The 23073-nt window shown below is 34.4% G+C and overlaps 1 protein-coding gene across 2 annotated transcripts in view; it reads left to right on the top strand.

Annotated features, from left to right (window-relative positions):
* Nucleotides 1-23073, top strand: part of NME7 (NME/NM23 family member 7) — a 196312-nt gene that overhangs the window by 25715 nt on the left and 147524 nt on the right. The window contains exons 2-4 of one of the 2 annotated variants that reach the window (XM_069480205.1): nucleotides 8323-8399; nucleotides 9142-9308; nucleotides 21745-21855. In XM_069480205.1, coding sequence (XP_069336306.1) covers nucleotides 8397-8399; nucleotides 9142-9308; nucleotides 21745-21855 — 281 coding nt within the window. In that variant the 5' untranslated portion in view covers nucleotides 8323-8396. Of the gene's footprint in view, nucleotides 1-8291; nucleotides 8400-9141; nucleotides 9309-21744; nucleotides 21856-23073 lie in introns of both variants that reach the window. The other variant, XM_069480204.1, reaches the window with a different exon arrangement.

Raw genomic sequence — 23073 nt, 5'->3', positions numbered from 1 at the left:
ACCATTATAATGGACTTTTAAACATATAGAAAAAAGATGATATAAGAATAAGTAACTATTTCTAAATTGTATGGACTGTGAATTTTAAGAATAATTTTAATAATTCTGAATTTTTTCTCAATTAGCTCTAAGCTCCATCAACAGCCTTATTCAATTTTGTAAACATTTTCAATTCTTTTTTTTTTTGAGACAGAGTCTCACTCTGTTGCCCTGGCCCAGAGTGTGGTGGCGTCATCATAGCTCACAGCAATCTCAAACTCCTGGGCTCAAGTGATCCTCCTGCCTCAGCCTCCGGAGTAGCTGGGACTACAGGTGCGCACCATGACACCCAGCTAATTTTTCTATTTTTAGTAGAGACAGGGCCTTGCTTTTGCTCAGGCTGGTCTCCAACTCCTGAGATCAAGTGATCTTCCCACCTTGGCCTCCCAGAATGCTAGGATTATAGGCATGTGCCCCTGCACCAGACCAACATTTTCAATTCTTACCCTCCATGCCCAATATACTATTTTGCACATAAATGGCTCTCAGTAAGTATTTATCTTTTAACAATAACTATTTGCAGTTTTATAATTATAAAATATGCAAGTAATAGCCATTTAAAAATTTCATCTTTCACATTTTCAGAAACTAGAAGTATAGTACTATGTTTCAGACATGTAATAGATGATTGGTAAATAATGTCATTAAGTTTTTTTAAAAATGCTCTGCTTTGAAAAACTGAAGCTACTTGGAATAATCTTCTCCTCAGTTACTATTTTGGGGCATAAGAATTGAAAGTATTGTTCTTCAGGATGCATTCCTGAATAACTATTAGTGCTGTAACATAGAATTCTGTAATCTGAAAAATACCCTTCAGAAAATGAAGATGAAATAAAGTCATTTCCAAACATCTGCTGTGTTTTTGAACTCTCACCACCACATCATATTACTGTTGTCACTGCATTTTTTCTCTTGTGTGCCCTTCTATTCCATGAACTGATTTTCATTCCCTAGGCACTTGTAATCTTGTGTTGATTCTGAATGGCTCCTCTTCCTTGATCTGTTATATCATCTCTTAAATGAAACTGCCAGAAACATTTAAAGAGGGCTTCAGTAACCTTGTCAGAGCTATTTTTCCTAGGATCAAGGCCAAACTGATTTTCCATTGTTAGTGAAATCTTGTGATTTCTTATTACTGCTGTCTGCATTTCTGCTCAGGTGTACCTTATAGACAGGTTGCCTTTATCACTATCTCCCATCTCCATTGCCCTTTTGGTTGATCCAGAACTCTTGATTCATATCTTTTTTCTTGATTCAGTGCTTTTGTTGTCTGGAAATGAGCATTGACTTTTGGCTCAGACAAACCTTTGTTTGAATCCCAACTCATGTCCTGACCAGGTATTTATCTGTTTAATATCTAGACAGTTAACCTCTCTGAACCTCTGTTTTCCCGTTGGTAAAAATAGGGCAATACCTCTATTACAGGTTTGTTGTGAGAATTAGCTAAAATATATATTAGATACACCTGAATACTGTTAGCTTATCTCCCTTTCCCTCCCTACCTGCTTAATTCAATATTTGGTTTTAACTTTTGTAAGACATAAATAATATTTGTAAGGGTTAATTAAACTAGTAGCAGTTTAGAGAACACTAGAAGAGTCTTAAGTACAAGCAATCAAATGTAAACAGTGGATCCTACTGATTCATGAAAGCTAATGATAGTTGGTATCATAAAGAAAAAAAAAACCAATAATGGCAATGCCTACCTTCCTTTTCTTATTTATTCCTTTTTAAGCATTATAAGTATTTGGTCCTTAATGGTGATGATATTTCTGTCAGTATGTGCTGAGTTGATACCTTATCTTAACTTTTCTATACCCTCTTGAGGCCTTGCCGGGATACAAGTTCCCTGGAAGAGGGTAAGGGACTTTTACTTGTTAAGGACTCCATTGCATCAGAGCAATTTATTGTCAAAACTGCTCTTTAGAAGCCTTGTGATTTTTTAGTAAAAAGCAGTGAAGGTAATTTTGTACTATTATGTATTATTCAGAAATAGTAATCCTTGCTTAACATGCACACAAACTCATCCTTCACTCCAAGTGCTTATGAATGGGGGGAGTACTTTTTTATCCATATTAATATTTTATCTTGTTTCTTCTGAATTTATAATTGATGTGAGGTTAGATAATGAGTATGCTTTTCAATTTTTCTTGCCTTTCCCCCAGGCTTATTACTATCAAGAATAAAAAAATAACTTGAAAAGATTCCTTAAGTAGACATTTTGCTTCATTTGTGAGACATTAAACAAAGATTTAGATAATTTACTTGAAAACATTTTTTCAGTGCTTTTTTTTGATGCAAGGGAAGTCTTGCACTGAAATGCTTTCTCATCTGTACATATTTATCCCTTTTAAATAAAATATAAGACATTTCTGCTTTGCTTTGTGGAATTGGAAACAGGTTCTTCAGATTTTATTCTTCATAAACTTTCATGTAGATTCTCAGATTCCAGCTTGGTCCTGGAAACCTAGCCACATAATTAATTTTGTAACTTAGAGTAGCTAAATGGTAAAGTATGATACCTATTCTTTTCGATATATAGGTTGCATATAATGTCTAATATTACTTTATTAACTATATGAATATGAATATTTTGTTAATATTTTCCATAACATCTTTGGTTTCTGTGACAAGCCAAAGCACAGCATTTATAAATTTCTCAATCTACAATTTGCAACAGTAATTTCATGTTGATTAATGTAATTTTTGATTTTTTAATGATGCTTTTCCTTTGAGAAGTTTGAATTGAATAAAACTAATGATTAATGTGTAACAAATAGTGTTATAAAATTTGAAAAGAAAATTGTTACTCAATTTTTGTTGATAAAAACAGACCCATAACTGTCTGAACTCCCCAAAAGGCAAGAATTGTATTGTGACTCTTATTTATTAAATATCCTTTACAAAAAATTATTTATTATTATAGAAATAACTGTATATGTTCAATAGTTTTTCTTTTCATTTATAAATATAATTTTAGTCACATTTCTATTTTTCTTTTTTTTTTTTTTGAGACAGAGTGTCACTCTGTTACCCGGGCTAGAGTGCCGTGACGTCAGCCTAGCTCACAGCAACCTCAAACTCCTGGGCTCAAGCAATCCTTCTGCCTCAGCCTCCCGAGTAGCTGGGACTACAGGCATGTGCCACCATGCGCGGCTAATTTTTCTATATATATTTTAGCTGTCCATATAATTTCTTTCTATTTTTAGTAGAGACAGGGTCTCGCTCTTGCTCAGGCTGGTCTCGAATTCCTGAGCTCAAACTATCCGCCTGCCTCGGCCTCCCAGAGTGCTAGGATTACAGGCGTGAGCCACCGCGCCCGGCCTCACATTTCTATTTTTCTATCACAAATTCCTTTTTCCTTCATACTAAATTTTTTTTGTAAAGACCTTTAAAAAACTATTTACCTAGGATTAGTTGCAGCTGAGGCTGCATCATCACAAATCAAGAGAAAAGACCAGTGAGGGAGATGAGTGTGTGTAGTGCAGCTCTAGAGTAACACATGGACCTATAAACAACCATCACTGCTATAGGAGACTTAGGCAACAGAAATCATAAGTGCTTCATGTACACTAAGTCACTTAATCCCCATAACTACCTTATGAGGAAACTACTATTACTATTCCCATTTTATAGATGGGGAAACTGAGGCTTAGAGAGGTTGAGTATCTTGTGCACCATCACAAAACCCAGAGCTATCTGATTCTAGAGCACATGCTCTTAGATATTCTGAGTTATTCCCTCAACCCCCAGAAAAAACTCTTTATAGCTTTCTGGATCTTCTCTTTAGGCAATACATTTCAGGGACATGTCACTTGCTGTAGGCTGCCAGCAAGTGATAACAGCAATAGTAGCAACAACAAGACTTGTTGGTTTGGCACATTCTTTGCACTCAGCAATACTGGTAGTGTCAGGTCCAATTGGTATTTGTTGATAGATTGTTTTAATATCATCAGGGATGGAATGGCTTTCTGATCAGTAATATTGAAATGTATGAGGCCAAGGTACAGTTATACTTGATGGCATAAGCTTAGTTAAACTTCCTCTTGAACTGAGGGAGTGGATTTTTTTAAGTACATGTGCATGGAAAAAAATTGTTTCCCATGATCTATTGTAGAGCTAGGCCTTTCTTTGAACAGTAGCAGAGAGAGATGTGGTTTAATTCAGTTCTCAAAAGGCTTGATTGTCTTTCATTTATCATTTCCTTAAAATCACCTATTTATGTAATACCATACATGAAGTTTACATTCTACTCAATAATATACACATGCGTGTTATAATATAAAAATGTTTACATTATTTACCATTAAGACTGATGGTTTAGGAAGGTTCTCTCTCTCTCTCTCTCTCATTCACACACACACACACACACACACACACACACAGACTTTAAGACTTCTGGATATAATAACATCACATTGTCCAGTTGAAGTTACTTTAAGACTGCTAGGTATAATACACTGCATTGTCCTTTAAGACTTTAAGACTTCTGGAACAAAGTGTGATTAGGGATAAACTTTTATTATGTATAAATTATATTTAAAATGTTCAAAGAGGAAAAATTATTTGGCTTCTTTAAGAAACTTTCTCTTTTTGATGCAATGTAATTTTTAAATGTTCTTTGTACATTTGTTTCTGATAGAAACAAATCTTTGGTGAAGAGGGAATGAATGATTGTCCGTGTAATTATTCCCATCTGTGATATTCTCATCAGAACATCTATGTCAAAAAAAACTCGAGGTATCCCTATGTGCTACTAAAGTGTTAGTTTCTCCCATTTGAGTTGGCCTTGGAAGCCTGGTGATTTGGAAAGATCTGAGTCACGGGAAGCATAGCTTCCAATTTGGTCTCAGTTATTCACAAGCTCTGTGACTTTATGCTAGTTATATACATGCTCTGGAAATCAGTCTCTTTATCCATAAAATGAAGAATTCAAACAAAATGATATCCAGCTTTGCTATCATTTGGTAGAAAAAGGAATCAAGTTCTTTGCTAGACTTGGCTCAACAAAGTTAAAAGGTAAAATTTTTAAAATTTCAAAGGCGACTTTGGTCTGGGAGGTGGTATAAAGTGTGCATGTGCATGTGTTTCAGGCAGGTAGTTGAAAGACCATCCTAATCCCAGCTACTCTGCAGGCTGAGGCTGAGGCTACCCTTGAGCTCAGGAGTTTGAGATTACAGGGAGCTATGATCACAACACTTCACTCTAGCTTAGGCGACAGAGTGAGACCCTGTCTCCAACCTGAGTGGGATGTTTTGTGTCAAGTCCAGATGCACCACTGTTATATCCCTAGATAGTCCTCTTAACTCTAGGAAGTAACCAAAATTTTGACTGTAGAGGTAAAACAGAAAGTTAAGTTTAAATCAAGTGTGAACACAATTTGTACTTGGAATAATAAACCTTTTTGCATGAACGAACAGTCCCGGCTTGGGAGTTGTTAATAGTTTCCAAAAGCTCCACTGGACAAGCATAGGTTTGAGCTCCCTTTTGTGTTATCTTCTGTACTCCTTGACAGGATTTCTCTGCCAGCTTCTTAGCTTCTCAGTCTCTTGCCCACTTGACTTGACACTCATCACATGTCCTCAGGGTTAAAGCAACCCAGAATGTTGGGCTCATCTCAGTGGGCTTCCTGTCTTTCGGCAACTTTGATCCTCATATTCTGGCTGTCTTAGAAGCTCTCCAGGGTCTTCCATATCTCACTTTTCTAGTTGTTCTTAGACAGTTGCACTGGTTTGCTATAAGTCACTTTGTCAAAGCCAGAAGCAGTAGTTCCTCAGTTTATTTTCTTTGTATTAAAACTGTTTTCTGGATGGTATATTGTACAAAATTCTGCTGCTTTACTCAGAATTAAAGGGTGTGATTAGCAAGTTGGGTTATTAGGCTACTTGGATAAATGAAGTATCAACTTTCATTGGTTTTTCATTTGCCTTAGTTAGATGTATCATTTCTTCCATTTTATAATTTTATTTATTTTAATGAAGGCAATATTTTAATTATATATTTCAGTGAATATTTTACTAAAGATAGTAAAAATTTTTTATTAAAAAATATATTTAAATTTTTTATTAAAAGTGAAGTACAGCACTAGAATGCACAGTGAAACCTAAATTCAAAGGAGTTTTATTGTTGTAATCAATATGAAAAACAGTATAAGAAAGGCTTTTACAAATGTCATACTATGTCTCTTATTTTACATTTATTTTTCTCTTGACTAATAAACATTGTTTAAATGTGTCTTTTTGGATGATTGTGGGAAAAATAAAATAGTGTCTTAAAAATTACTCATCTATGTTATAGTTTATGAATAAAATCATAAACATGACTAGACATACAACTTCTACCATTAGAATTTATAAGTCAATCATTAATTAACAGAAAAAAGAACTCAAACATATACTCTAACCAGAGTATCAGATGGCAAATCTAGAATCAGCAATAAAACTCCTAGCTTTTCTTTTCCCTTGTATCTTCATTTGCTTATTATAATGAAGGATCTTCGGAGCTGGGGTATTTTTACTAACTTATATAATTATGAGAAATCCTGTCTAATAGATAAGGGCCAATATTTGACTTTTTTTTTTTTTTCATTTTATTCTCTATGATACCCATGTACCTTACAGACCTCCAACTACAGGAAGCTTACATGACCGAGGTCCCCAGCTGCTGTGCTCTGAAATCCGTTGCTGCTTTTATGCTTTGGACTGACTTCCCAAGGGCTGTTCTCAGTCAGTAACTGAGAAGAGCAGGGATGCTGAAGGTGGCCTGCCCGGTCCTTGGGAGTCATGGCACTCCTCTGACTGCTCCCTGGCTTGAGCACTCCCTGATGGGCTTGCTGAACCTTCCTTAGTTGGTATAGCAATCCAGGATGAGTCCACCTAACCTTCCCTGCCCTTCTCCTCCACTCAGGTCAGATTTGCACTGTGGTCTGCCAGCTTTCCTGGTCTTCCTTGGCTTCCTCCCCATTTTCTTTTTCTTTTTCTTTTCCTTTTTTTAATTTCAGCATATTATGGGGGTACAAAAGTTTAGGTTACGTATATTGCCCTTCTCCCCCCCCAATCAGAGCTTCAAGCGTGTCCATCCCCTGGATGGTGCGCATCGCACTCATTGTGTATGTATACACACATCCGGTCCACACCCCACATCTGCCCGACACCCAATTAATGTTATTCCTAAATGTGCTCTTAGGTGATGATCAGTGAAACCAATTTGATGGTGAGTACATGTGGTGCTTATTTTTCCATTCTTGGGATACTTCACTTAGTAGAATGGGTTCCAGCTCTATCCAGGAAAATACAAGAGGTGCTGTATCACCATTGTTTCTTATAGCTGAGTAGTACTCCATGGTATACATATACCACATTTTATTAATCCACTCATGTATTGATGGGCACTTGGGTTGTTTCCACATCTTTGCAATTGTGAATTGTGCTGCTGTAAACAGTCGAGTGCAGATGTCTTTTTTATAGAATGTCTTTTGTTCTTTTGGGTAGATGCCCAATAATGGGATTGCTGGATCAAATGGTAGGTCTACTTGTATCTGTTTAAGGTATCTCCATATTGCTTTCCACAGAGGTTGCACTAGTTTGCAGTCCCACCAGCAGTATATGAGTGTTCCTATCTCTCCCTCTCCATTTTCTATTACAGGAATTTCCCTTAATGAAATTCTTGTATGTTCAATCCTGTCTTGGCATTTGCTTCTCAGAGATCCTAGACTAACACACTCTCCTACTATGTCTATGAAAAGATACTATCACATGAAATTACTGAGGAGAGAAAGAATGTTTGCTATAAATTTAATGACAATATTCTAATACTGCTAGATTCTTAAATTTAGGAAAGTTAAAACTTTCCGTAATGGAGAATTATTCTTTCAGAAATTTTTTTTTTCATTAGTTCATTGATAATCTCTTTGTATGTAAACTTACGTTTAGAAGGACTTTGAATTGTTACAGTAGTCAGATCAGGAGCTCAGGTTCTTTAAATATGTAAATTTACTCAGGATGATTGAATAGCTGTGATGTACTAAATAATTCATAAGTCATCTTTGAGAAATCTAAGGTTATTTAATCAGAAATTAAAAGTGTTTCTGAGGGTGTGTTGATAACATATTTTGTTGAAAAGCAGAAAAAGCAATACAACAGGTAGTAGCAAATTTGTTTCTTGCAAATATTTGGTAATTCTTGCCTTCATTTTATATAAGAGTACTTATTCTTTATATGTTAGTGTTAAAATTTTTCTGTCTTTCTTTGCAGAATCATAGCGAAAGATTTGTTTTCATTGCAGAGTGGTATGATCCAAATGCTTCACTTCTTCGACGGTTTGAACTTCTATTTTACCCCGGGGATGGGTCTGTTGAAATGGTAAATAAGCCTTTCTTTGCTTGAATGTTGGCAAAGGGGTTAAATGTGGATAGGGAGAGGGATAAGATTGCCTTTTATATAATTACTTTTTAAAATACATTTATATATATATGAATTCATTTTTGTTATTCATTATAATTCTAATATAAGTAGATAAAAGAAGATAACTTTGTGCCTTTATTTGTAATGTCAAAAATAGGCAAATATTTTTGGTTAGAAAATTGAAGTGGGATTATTTACATTTTAGATTAAGCAATAACTGATAAATTTTTATAGATAAATATTATGCCCATAAATATACCACCATTATTAAGAAGTCAAATTGAAGAGGATTGCACTAAGAGAGTCTTGTTTATTTATTTGTGTCCTTTCATTGGCAACACTTGTAACAAATAGATCTATTTTGTATTGGGATTTTGTACACACAAGAAACCAGAAATTTGAGTATATGACTGTCTTTGGGATTTATAGGCACTAATTTACTGAATAATTTGGCAATAAAAAATCTTTATATTCAGGTTTTAAGTATTAAATTTCCAATAAGAAGCTTTTATGTTACTACTGGATTGGATTAGGAAATACCAAAGTTATAAAAAAAATTATGATTTGTATTTATAGCAAAAAGGGAATGGAATGTAACCTATCTTTGATAAGATAGAATTAAGAACTATTTCTACCTTATAATCAGATGAATATTCCTTACTGATTACTTTTTTTATTGTATTATTGTTTTTGGTTCTAGCATGATGTAAAGAATCATCGTACCTTTTTGAAACGCACCAAATATGATAACCTGCACTTGGAAGATTTATTTATAGGCAACAAAGTGAATGTCTTTTCTCGACAACTGGTGTTAATTGACTATGGAGATCAATATACAGCTCGTCAACTGGGCAGTCGGAAAGAAAAGTAAGAAACCAATTACATAATCTTTTCTTCATTTGACTTTGGGTCCAAAGTCAGTCTGCATCAAGAATGGGAGGATTTAATCACAGGAGAATGGATAGGACCCGAAAAATGGTTGTCCTAATTCTGTCTTTTTTTTTCCAATTTTTTAATTGATAAATCATAGTTGTACATGTCCTCATTCTCTCTTAATTCATTTTTATATCTCCTGTGGCACTTAGCACATCTCCTCCCACATTGTAAGCACCTTGTCTGTATTAGCTGAATGAATTAGTGAATAAAATTTAAAATTTATTATCTACTCTTTCCTTTTTCCATTTCCTCCCTAGTCTCAAATGATGACCTTTGATCTAGTTGGCAAGGAAGTTCTAGATTGTAACTAATGTTGTCTACTCTTGAGCTTTATTCACAGACATACTATATGTCCAATAAATGTTGACTGAAGAAAGACATTAATGAGTGTAGCAAAAAAAAAAAAAGAAAAAAGAAAGAAATCATATAAAGAAACTGATCTGTCTTGTTCACAACTGTATCCCTTAAAACTATTGTAGTGATACCTCAAACAGCAAATTATTCACAGGGTGTGGCCCACAAAACTTTGTTAAATGAATGAATGAATGAGTTTACATCATTGAAAATGTCTGGAGGTGTGGTATGTCTGGAAGAAGAGCTTCCCACTGGCTGCATTCCTGCCTTCCTCTCTCCTTCCCATTGCTTGTAGAGAAGCTGCAGCCCTCCACATGTGTCTCTCTTCTTCTCTATTGTTTGTCAAAGCTGCATTTGTCATTCTGACTTTTTCTCAGCTTTGATTTAGAAGAGAGACAGAACAAGTTGGAGATGCAGCTGAAAATCAGGCTATACAGAAAACAAAGACTTTCGATAATGTTTTTCTTCTGAATATCAATTTTCAGTATTATTATCAAGATGACATTTTAATTTCCAATCTCTACATTTATGAGTTTTATCTTTCTGAGACTGGAATTAACTATATTTGAAATGAAATTTTAATTCCTTTGTTATCTTTCTTGGCTCTAATTTCTGTGGCTTATATTTTGTATGGTTTTGGGAATTTTTTTTGCATCTGTGGAGGGATTGTTGCTATAATTAAAAATAGGGATCATTGGTGGATATATGTATAAGCTATATGTATAAAAAGCTACAAAAACTGTTTAATTCAATAGGAAAAATATAAGTCCAACTATTTTTTGAGGTCTACAACCCAAATAACTAGCTGATTGCCTAATATCTGAGTCACCTCCATAGTAATATGGTATCTCTTTCTGTGACTTCCCTATCCTTTTTTTACAAGCCCTTTATAATTCTTGAGGTGATCTGATGCTTAGGGTAGTACTAATACACAGGGGGTGATGGTTAAGAAGGGTACTGAATGCGTCATAAGAAAGGAAGAACAAAGATTCCCAGGATAACTGTGAAATAGGAAAAAAAATTAGGATATTAGATAAATAGAATCTTTTATTATTATAAGATATTATGGTAGAAGTCTATGGGATTAAGGAAATGCCAACCATAATTCTTTTATTTATGATTAATAAATATATATTTATTATATGAATATATAATAAAAATATAAACATATAGCATTTATTTATGGAGCACATGCTATGTGCCAGTCATTGTGATAGGCACTTTACATACACCTCAGTTCAAGATTACTTTACATTTTCACTTAAACTAGATATAATATATGTCCAATAATAGTAAGGTTAATAGTCTGACCCAATCAAAATAAAATAATAGCTATAACAATTATAATTTATATATTTTGACTCTGATTTGTCTGGAATGAATGTTGTTAAATTTATTTTATAGAATGAGTAAGTAACTTGGCCATAATCACACAGCTAGAAAGTAAAAGGAAACCAGCAAACCCTGTTGTGTTTTACTCCAAAATTCATTCTCTTTTTACTAAACGTCTCATTAATATGCTGGCAGACACGGTTGAATGGAACTGATTTTAAAACAAGAAGAACAGAAGAATTCTATTTTAATGTGAAGACAAATTTGAAATATTGGGGCTTTATAAATTTAGTTCATGAAAATATATGCAGTATTATACATTTTACTGGTATAAATTGTTTCACCATTTTCTCTTCTGATTCTTTCTTAACTGCATATGGGTTAGTAAATCCAGCAACCATTTGGGTGATTTAAATAAACAACTACTGAATCCAACAGTTTCAAAGATATGTTGTTTTACTTAAATGCCAAAAAGTAAGCATATGGAAATATATGTGTATGTTTATCAGGGTCCCATAGAAACAACTGTGTGTAATAATTGTAATGTAGTCTAGTTCTCAGTTTTGTATAGTGTCAAAGAAAATTTATGAGCTAACTACATACTCCTTTCTTTCTGGAGTAAAGCCTGTGTTGAGGGGAACTGGTGAAGTTGATCTCCACGGAGACTATCAACTATTTGGGAGGCAATTATCTAGATAACTTAGTATAATTCAGGTTAGCTCACAAACTAGCCTCAACATTTCCATTCCCTTTGACTGTAGAAATCTGACTTTGATTCACATTTCTATCCTTTCTTCTGTCCACAACACTTTAGGTGGGACTTGTGCTTAGAAAGAGGCTAAGAATACTTTTCCTTGGAGGCAGAGGAATTGACCTAAATCACCTTTTGAGTTTTTTAATATAGCTCAGTAATTTTAAATATTTGTTTAACCCAAACATACCTTGAAGCTCTGACTTGGGGAGATGGGCGGGACGTGGGCAATATATATAACCTGAGCTTTTGTACCCCCATAATAAGCTGAAATAAATAATATTAAAAAAAAATAAATAAAATAAAAGTACTAAAATCATACTTTATATATTTTTAGATTTTTGTAGTTATGGCTGAACGTATATTTTCTGAGATTAGAATTTGATTAATATGAACTATTTACATTTTTTATATTTGAAGATTTAGAAATGTCATCAGATATATATTTCTCCAAATATAAAATGTCATAAAATCTTGACTATTTTAACTTTGAAGCAGCCTCACGATTCAAGTATTACATACTTAAGCAGGATTATACTATTGGAATATAATAATTAATGTACAAATGACTTAAAAGACATTAAAATGAATAAATATCAACTGAAATAAATGAAGTCTAGAGTACTTTAAGAACTATTCCTTTCTCTTCCCCTGGTTGCTATGGTTGGCCTCTTAAAAGAAAGCGGCCAAAAAGACTCCTAGTGTTCCCCAGGTTTCTGCACGTGGCCCTTTTTTCTTTCTGTGCACTCTCCCAGAGGAGTCTATGTACTCCCATGACTTCCAACTCTATGTTGCCTTCCAAATTTATATTACCAGTCCAGCTGAAAAACCATATGTTCTGCTTTTTTCTGAACCTTTCCACCTGGATTCCTCACGGGCACTTAAAAATAACAAATCTAAAGTTGAATTCATTCGCTTTCATTGAAAAACCTGCTGCTTTTGTATTCTAGCACCACGTTCACCTAATCACAGTTTTCAAAAATCGGAAGCTCTCTTTGAGTTCCGTCTTTATTGTATTCCTACATCCAGATGGAGACCTAATCTTATCAATTTACTTACCTCTTTCAAAAATCTCTCTTATTTCTCTTCTCCATCCTTTACATCTCTTGTACATTAAGTTAGCTTCTGGTCATCTCTTGAGATCAGTTAGTCTCCATTCTTCCTTCCAAATTATTAACTGATGGAGAACTGACACAGGACCCAGATGCAGATCAAAAAAAAGTATTTTTTTTTTTTTTTTTTTAGTTTATACACTGTTCCTATCCTCCCATTTTTTTTTTTAATCAATGTTCTTTTCCTATATTGTTTTTAAGATGAGGACATTAGTGTTTCCTTTCCTTTTTTTTTTTTTTTGTATTTCAAAATATTACAAGGGTACAAATGTTTTTGGTTACATGAATTGCTTCCGTAGTGCTTGAGTCAGGGCTATATGTGTGCCCTTCACCCAGATAGTATTCATTGTACCTGTTAGGTAGGTTTTCACCCATCCCTTCCTCCCCCTCTCCCCTGCTTGATTTCCATTGAGTTTTACTTCCCTCTGTGCACATGTGTGCTCATCAGTTAGACCCAATTTAATAACAAGTACATGTGTTTGTTTTTCCATTCTTTAGATACTTTGCTCAGGATAATGATCTCTAGTTTCATATAAATTGTTGTAAAAGGCATTACTTAATCCTTTTTATGGCTGAGTAGTATTCCATGGTGTGTGGGGGTGTGTGTGTGTGTATACACACACACATACCACATTTTGTTAATCCACTCTTGAATTAATGGGCACTTGGGTTGATTCCACATCTTCGTAATTGTGAATTGTGTTTTAATAAACATTCGAGTGCAGATGTCTTTTTATAAAATGACTTCTTTTCCTTTGGGCAAATATTCAGTAGTGAGATTGCTGGATTGAATGGTAGGTCTACTTTTAGTTCTTTGGGAATCTCCATACTGTTTTCCATAGAGGTTGTGCTAATTTGCAGTCCCACCAACAGTGTGTAAGTGTTCATTTCACAGGATGCTGGAAAAATAAAGTATTAATTTTACTTAGGCTCTCTGTTAAAAGCTATGTTTAAAAAGAGTTAGATTTTCTTTCCTTTCCTACTTCTTCCATCCCACCCCCCTACCCTCACCCTTTCGCTGATCTGGAACTTGGTCAGAGATGGGTCTGCAGAGCAAACCTCGAGAGCACGCGTGCATGGGGTTCTCTGCCTGTGTCCCAGCCCATGGAGGACGGGAGAGAGCTTCTGTGCAGGTGCTAGACTCTCACTCAGATGTGCTTATCATTGAAAGCAGGAAAACAATAGACTATGCCCTGCTTGAGGGCCTACAGGTCAGAGAAAAGAGGCAGGGCCACATGTGACCAGAAACCCTTAAATGTGGCCAGATGTGGAGGAGCAAATGGAGGAAATGGAGAGGGGGTGCATTCTCCTAGAAATGGAGTAGAAGTCACTTTATTCATGAGGAGCAAGGGTACACATTCCTAGTTGTTCTCTAGGTTTTATACCTTTAAATCAACTGGCCTGACAAGCTGTAGTAGACTAAGGCTGCTTCTCATGGGAGGAGACCAGCAAAATATTAGTTTGGTCTTGCTCTCACCTCTGGGAAACAAACCACTTTCTCAATGCCATTTACTACTATCACTTTGTATATCATCCTAGAACCAGCGGTGAGCAGTTTAGTTTTGGCACGTTAACACAGTAGAGGAAAACCTTAGTTCAGTTACCAAGGCCTTGCTAAAAACTCGCCTCCAGTCTTTTCCTCATCTTTACTTATCTGTGGTCCCATTGTACAAGATGGCTTACTATCAATTATATGAGTGCCCCAATGACAGCATAAATCCCCCCAAATAATACAATGAAAAGTGCTTTTCCATTATTAAATTCCCAGGGAGAAATTAAGATTCCTTCTATAAAATAAGATCAAATTCTACCTTTCCATTATGTAATTCTCAGATGGTTTTTGGTCATTTAACAGATTAGAGCTGAATTTCCTTTTCAGCTCCAGACTGAGCTATCTTTCCCTAGGAATAGTTTGATTAATTATATATGTGGGTTAATTAATGACTTTTTGCCACCTCTTTTAGCCTTGCCCTGTTATGTTTTAGGTATGTATGTCTCTTGTAAACAGCATGTAATTCTTTTTTAAAAAAATTCAATATGAAAACCTCTAGGTTTTCATTGGTAAGGTTAGTACCTATACACTTAATGCTGGAATTATTGGTATTATTGTACATATTTCTACTATTTTCTGTTTTCCTGCTTTTCTATTTTTTTCTTCTTGTGTATTTTTGGATTAGTTGATGTATCTTTCTTCTCTTCAGCCCTTTTTTTTTGTTGTTGTTCTCTATAGTTTTCTATTGACACCATAACGAATTACCACAAACTCAGTCACTTAAACAATACAGATTTATTACCTTACAGTTCCATAGGTCAGAAGGCCAGCACAGGTCTCACCAGGAGAAGATCAATGTGTTGGTATGGCTATATTCCTTTCTGGAGGCTCTAGGGATGAATCTATTTCCCTGCTTTTTCCAGCTTCTTGAGGCTGCCCACATTCCTTGACTTGTGGCCCCCCTCCTCCATCTTCAAAGCCGTCTGAGTCCTTCTCACAGAGACATCTCTCTGGCTCTCTGCAGCTGGGAAAGATTCTATGATTTTAAGGGCTCATGTAATTAGATTGGGCCCATGGCAGTAATCCAGAATAATCTCCACCATTTTAAGGCCTATAATCTTAATCACATCTGCAAAGTCCCTTTTGACATGTAAGGTAACATATTTATAGGTTCTGGAGATTAGGACCTGGACATCTTTGGGGAAGCTATTATTCTGCCCACTGTATTCCCTATTGGTTTAGAGGTTATCTAATTCTATACGATTTCTCTAGTGGTTAGCCTTGAAATTTTTTCATATATTTAACTTAAAATTTTCAAAGTTCTATAATAATTTGATCCTTTCCCAGGCCATACAAGAGTTTAGGACACTTTAGCTCTAATCTTTTCTCTTCCATCAACATAGTTTTGTTCTTATGTTGTTTTGGACATTCAATTTTTTGCCTGAATATTAGACATTCTTTTTTTTTTGTATAAGCAATGTTTGCTTAGATTTACCTATGCATTTGTTCACCAGTTCTTCTTGCATATCAAACTGTCTTTTGGAAATATTTTTCTTCTTGAATGTTATCCTTCATTTTTTCATTGTAAACTGTCTGTTTTTTAAAAATCTGTAATTTTTTTAAATTTCACCCTCTTTCTTGAATGGTGCTGTTGCTAGACACACAATTCTAAGTTGATAGTGTGCAATTTTCTTAATTCCCTTTTTCTGCTATTACTAGTTTCAGAATTATATATTTTATCAATTTTCAGTATTTTTAATATATGTAATTAAGGGTATAAATTTCACTCTAAATACTGCTTGTAAGCACATCCCATTATTTTTGATATGAAATTTTTATTCCATTTGAAATATTTTCTAATTTCTATGTGTTTTTCTTCTTGGATTCATTGATTATTTAGAAGCATATTTATTTCTAAACATATGAAAATTTCCTTATTCTGTCTTTATAATAACTTTTAGCTGAATTGCATGTGTCTAGAGAACATATTCTGCATGGTTTCTGTCTTTAAAATTGGTTGAGATTTGCTTCTGGACTAGTATAGTCTATTATTCTAATGATCCATGTGTGTTTGAAAAGGACGTTTAGTTTGCAGTTGTGTGTGTTTTTATGTATGTATCCATTAGGTCAAGTCTGTGAATTGTCCAAATCTTTCACATATTTACTAATTTTTTGGCAGCTTAGTCTATGAATTACCAAAGTTTTGTTAAAATTTCCTACTATAATTATGTTAATCTTTATATTATAATTTTAAGGGCATGTTACGAGGTGATTTAAATTATTATATCTTCTTAGTAAATTGAACTTTCTGTTATGAAGAGACTATTGTTATCTCTAGCAATATTTTTTGCCTTAAAATCTACTGTCTCTGATATCAATATAGCTGTGCTGGCTTTTTTTTAGTTAATGTTTGTGTGGTATACCTTTTTCATTCTTTTTGCTTTCAGACTTTCACTCTTCTATTCTAAATGTGCCTTTCATTTAGCATAGCTGTTTATTTTTTAAATCCACTCTGATTATCTTTGTCTTTGAATGATTTTTTTTTAAAAAGAAATCTGGATTCATAATCTTCATCTTTTACTGTAGAGCACTCTTAACGTAACTACTAATATGTTTGGAGTTAACTCTGCCATCCTATCCTGTGCTTTTTTCTCCTGCTTGTTTTGTTTTATTGTATAATATTATCTTTGATCCTTTTCTGACTTCTTTTGGACATCTTGAGGATTTTTTGATCTTTTTTTTTTTTTTTCTCTTTTGGTTTGAAAGGCATGTGCTCTTTTTCTATACATTTAGTACTTACACTAGAAACCAAAGTGTGCCTACCTAACACATTAACTGCCATGTGAGTTGTATTTAACTCAGGCTAGTTTTGAGCCCATGGCCTGATGAAGCATATGTAACTCACACAACTCTATGTTGGGAGCCACATGAACTATTTTTCAAGTTGCATGTAGCTCATGCACAGAAAACAATAAAAAAGACATTTTTCTCTAAATTAGAAAGGATCATTTTGTTTTCCAAGTTTTTATTCTATTTTTGTAATAATACGTTGTGGCCCCAAGGAAAATTTTTTTTTTCTAGTGTGGCAGTCAGTGTGTTAACTTATTAAAGCCTAAGGTTAAATAATAATATTCTCTTCCTTCTTGAAAATGTAGAACCTCAGGACAGTTTAGCTCAATTTTCCACGTTGCTGGTTTTGTTGTGTATTTTTTCTGTTATTTGCATGACCCTAATGATTCATTGTTATTGTTTTATACAATCAGTATTCATTTAGATTTTTCGACTTTTTCCCTTTTCTTTTCTTTCTTTCTTTCTTATTTTTTTTTTTTTTTTTTGAGACATGGTCCTGCTCTGTCACCTAGGCTGGAATATAGTAGCGTGAACATAGCTCACTGCAACCTCATACTCCTGGGCTCAAGTGATCCTGCTGCCTCAGCCTCCCAAGTAGCTGGGACTACAGGGATGATTTTTTTTTTATTTTTTTGCAGAGACAAGGTCTCCCTATGTTGCTCAGGCTGGTCTTGAACTCCTGGCCTCGAGCAATCCTTGTGCCTCGGTCTCCCAAAATGCTGGAATTACAGGGATAAGCCACAGTGCTTTCCCCACTTTATGCTTTTTATTCTTTCTTTTATCTCAAACCTTCTGTTTGGGATGACTTTACTTTTTTAAATTACACTTTTTAAGAATTTCTTTTCAAGTTTTTCCACTGGTAGAAAACTGTTTCAGTTGGTACACATCTGAAAATGTCTTTATTTCCCCACTTACATTCTTGAAACTATTTTCTTATCTATGTTGTATCTTTTTGTTTCTCTGTACTTTATTCTGAATTTTTTCTGAAAAATTCTTTCTTCAGGTGCATCTAGTCTTCTGTCAAACTGTTTGTCTAGTTCTTATTTTCATTATTTTCATCACTAAATATTCTATTCAAGTGTACTTATTTACAGCTTATAGTTTTCTATTTCTGGATGATATTTTGTAGCTTGCCTTTTAGTCTTTTAACCATAGTTTGCATGATCATTTTGCAGTTTATATCTGATTAATTTCAGTGTCTGAACTATTTGTGCATCTCTCTCTGTTGTATGTTGTTTCTTCTGTTTCTCCCTCATGTTAGTTTTTTCCCTTGTGTGTGGGTGAGGGGGTTATCTTTGTGTGATGATGATTGTCATGTGTGTATGTGTGGATGTATGATTATGATATATGTGTGCTGTGTATTTATATCTTAATTATTTTAGGTACAGAATAAAGTTCCTTTCTTCCTACGGAGATATTGTATTTGCTTCTGTCTGTTTCCTGGAGGCATTAGCAATCTGACCATTACCCAAGTTCAAAAATTGGAAGTTCTGAGTCTACCTAGGTGATGTGAACTTCTGCTGCTAGGCCATTCAAGGCCTGCCTGGTTCTTTGTGGTTAATGCTAAGAGTTGGAGGGGTGGGTAGCCTTTGGTCCCAAACTGTTATAGGGGTTGGGATTCTGTTCCCCTCCCCCAATGATGTAATTACAAATTAAAGTTCAGATTTGCCAGAGGGGCAATGCTGTCAAGTCAAAAGCAACTTTCATTCTCACTTTTCTGTGTCCCCATTTTTTTCACTTTTGTCCTAATAACTATTGACTATCTAGTCAATTCATCTTTGCTTTTTAAAAAGTTTTTTAAAAAATCCACTTTTTTAGTTTTCAGTGGAAGGATTGCTCTGAATAACTTTGCCATTGTTGTCAATCAGTTTTCCTCTAGTGCCTCATATGAGACTGTTTATCCATTAGGCAAACACACACTTTATGCTGGCAAAGAAAACATAAAATCAACCATAAATTTTGCCTTGGGTTCATGTTTGGAGTGGGTTTTTATATACTTAAGGCAAATATGAATACCTTTTAAAGTATTTACATAAATTAGTATAGACAAAAGTTTACATATTTGTTTCTTCTGGTCAATGGCATTTGAAGAGTCCATAAGCATTGTAATAACACATTTATTGTACAGCAATAGCATTGTACCACCTAGGATGTTGTTGTACTGCACTCAGTCATCTTTCTCACAAACATATTTGCTGCAGTTTTTGCTCAGAGCCTCATGGTATATGAAGAACAGATTTTTTGCGTGGCTCTGTGAGAATTTTTATTTTTCAGAAATCTGTATACTGAGTTTGTGAAGGCAGGCCAATTGTCTAATGCTAAGAAATTTTAATGTTAAATAATAATTTTCATAATTTTGTGCTTTCTTTTGAGAATATCTCAAGCAGCATCTACTACAGTGCTTGCCTCAGTGCAGGCAAGAGGATTACTATGTGTTAGATTGTTATATTGGTGGCCCCCAATGAATCACACCTACTGGTAACCATGTCCTTGTCTAGTCTCCTCTCACAGTGACTCTGGGCTTGACCATGTGACTTGCATTGGCCAAAGGAACATCAGCAAACGAGCCTCAAGGGGGCTCTTGATAAGTGCATGTTCACTGGTCCCTATGTGGCTGTATATGAAGCAGCCTGGTCTAGCCTCCCTAAGGATGGGAGACCACAGGAAGAGAAGCCTAGCTTCTCAGCTGAGTACAGCCTCCAGTTCATCCTCTAGCTGAATGCAGCTGTATGAATGATCCCAGGTGAAACCACTACCCAGCCAACCTACAGAACCTCGAGAAATTGTTGTTTTATGCCACTGCATATGGGGTGGTTTGTTATGCAGCAGTAGGTAACAGGGGCACTATTAATATATTAATATTTTTGTGGCCCTTTTGTTTGTGTGCTATCTTTACTTTTAAATAGCACATATGATTCCTGATGTCTGCCTTAGTTCCCCTGTAAAATACATTTAATTATTACCTACTGAACAATTAAGCTGCAAAGATAAGACAGAGGAGTTTATTTAGTGTAATCATATAATGAAATGCAATCAACCCATTGTCTCCTGTAGGCATTTAAAGAGAAAATGAAATATTTTAAAATAAGTTCCATCAGCTTTGTACTTTTCACATTGTATATTGTTTACAGAAATTGACTGACTGCTGCTACGTTTTATATTTTCTTTAAGAGCTATGGTTAGTGAAATGTTCTTTCAGAGTGTAGCATAAACAATTTATAGATTAGTTTGGCTTATGATATTTAAATAATTTAAACTAAAAAGTAAAGAGTTTTAACTGTATTTTCTATGATACCACATAATATAAATTAATATAAGTGACTCATCTGCTTCAAAATAAAGAAAAAGATTATCTGGTATAGTTTTTAATAAACAGATTAAGATGAATGATTTCTTTTGTTATTTACAGTTTCAAATCCCAGCCATAAGTTACTGTAAGTAAGGGTATTTTAATTATATTTTCAGCTATGTTTGTCTTGTTGGTGAACAAAGTCAACTATGGAAAAGCCAACTGTTCTCCTTTTATGGATTCCTTGAATTAATGCCAGTGTTGTCAGAACATTGGAAATATAGAAGGGAAAGTTGCAGTAATTCTTCGTCATATAAACTGAACTACTCCAACTAATCTGGGTTTTATCTTGTATTTGCAAATATTATTCTTGAAGGTTTGGTGATGATGCCCCTTCTTAATAATAGTAGTAGTAACATTATTTGTGATGTGGAAGGAGCATAGACATGGGAGTCTGATGAGTTGGGTGTTTTGTCCCGAACATGCTACTGACCAGCCATGTAACCTTTGGCATGTTACCTCTCTAGGCCTACTTTTTCATCAGTAAAATGAGGACGCTAAGATGATCTCCCTCGCCAAATTCCTATTAATTCTGAGACTTCAGAGAGGAAAAGTGCATTGTTCTGATATATCCTCTTGGAGGAAAAGATAATTTTAAAAGGTTTTTGCTATTCATATACATTGTTGAGTAAGAAGACATTTGGTTCTTTGTGTATCACCCATGCCATGAATAAAGAGTCAAGAGAAGAATTTGTAATTATTTCCAAATCAATACTGAACTGACTGCATAGCATATGTATGTTGAAATCTAAGAGAACAAAAACCAAGCTATTAATATATTTTGTGTAACTTTTTAGAGATTAGTCCTTTGTATAAAATGTATTCTAAGAAATAGAAAAGTTCAATTTCTATTTCCTAATACAGACATATTGAAAATAAAAATTTTAATGTTTTTCCTAAGCTTTTTTTTTCCTTCTAAATTTGATGTCTAATTTTGATTTCTTTGGGAAAAATACTAAACTTACTTTGTGTAAGTTTTTAAAGATGTCTTTAATATACTTCTCTATATAATTAATTTCAAATTTTGATAATCTAGGATGATTAAGGGAATTACCACTGTGTGGGAATTATAAATAAAAACTGCTGAACTAATTTTATTTTCAAACCTATTGTTTGTTTCTTTACAGAACATTAGCTCTGATTAAACCAGATGCAGTATCAAAGGCTGGAGAAATAATTGAAATAATAAACAAAGCTGGATTTACTATAACCAAACTCAAAATGATGGTGATTTCAAGGTAATCTGTTGATCATTTTCAGTTATGTAACGTCTAGATTCCTTTTTAAAAAATGATCTTCTACCTTTCATGTCATTGTTTGAAATAAGAAACCTCCCACTGAATGGCAAAGAATAGAATATCTTACTGGAATGAGAACAACAAGACCATAGGTGATCAGATGCATAAATAATCATCCAACTATAAACACTTAGGAGTTATCAAATTATATATGCCTCATTTAACTATTTATTTAACTTTTTATTATCTTTCATGGCCCCTTCTGCTTTTATAACACCAATGCTTGATAATTATAATCTCTCCTTAATATACAATTATAACACTATATAAAAGTGATAGAGGAAATGAACATCTGATTATTTCTATTTGACAAGGGGATGCTTCTTATATACAATAGGTAAGTATACCTATTTGCTACTCTGAAAAACAATCCAACCTATCTGACCAGATATTTTTCTAATTTATTTAGTGAAAATAAGATTTACACATCCTATTTAGCCCTTTCTGTCACAAAGTAAGTAACTCCAACCCCACGGTAAAATTGTGTTTCTACCTTGGCAATGGAAAGGAAAATACTCACAACATCCAAACAAAGAATAGAGGATTGGGACAACCTTCTCTTCAGTTTTTTTTTTTTTTAGAGAACCTTTCAGAAAAAACACACAAATGATCTTTCTATGATATTGGACACTTGTTTTTTAAAAAAATTTCTGCCAAGTAAGCAAAGCAAAGACTGCAGCATTCCAGAGGATGGAGAAGGGAGATGGGGCATCTCTTAGGGCAGAGGCTTGTTGAATGTGACAGTAGCACGCAGTACCTGTAGGGGTGTGCTTGTGACAGGTGGAGCCAGCTCCTGTAGTGTTCTTACGTTTCTCCACTAGTTTTTTAGTTTGTTTGTTTTTGGTCAGATGTCTTTCCACTGCCTCAAGAAATCATCGGTTTATGGATATCTATTCCATGGGTCAGTTGAAGTTTTGTTTATTTGAGAACAGGGACAATGGATAGCAGTGGACATTCAACTTAGCTTTGATCTGTCTAATGCTTAGAAACCTTATAAGACACCCCCAATTTTGTCCCCAAAACAACATATGCTTAATTTTAATTTTTCCCCTATGTAAGATCTCCCAGTTCATATATTTTCTAGAGAGGCAGGAGGCTGAAATTGCAGAGCACAGAGTCTAGAGGCAGATTGCTTATAACTGTGCCACTTACAAGGTG

Source organism: Eulemur rufifrons, chromosome 8 (assembly GCF_041146395.1).
Source record: "Eulemur rufifrons isolate Redbay chromosome 8, OSU_ERuf_1, whole genome shotgun sequence".
Taxonomy (NCBI): domain Eukaryota; kingdom Metazoa; phylum Chordata; class Mammalia; order Primates; family Lemuridae; genus Eulemur; species Eulemur rufifrons.
Note: the sequence above shows the minus strand (reverse complement) of the source record. Positions and strands in the feature narration are given on the sequence as shown.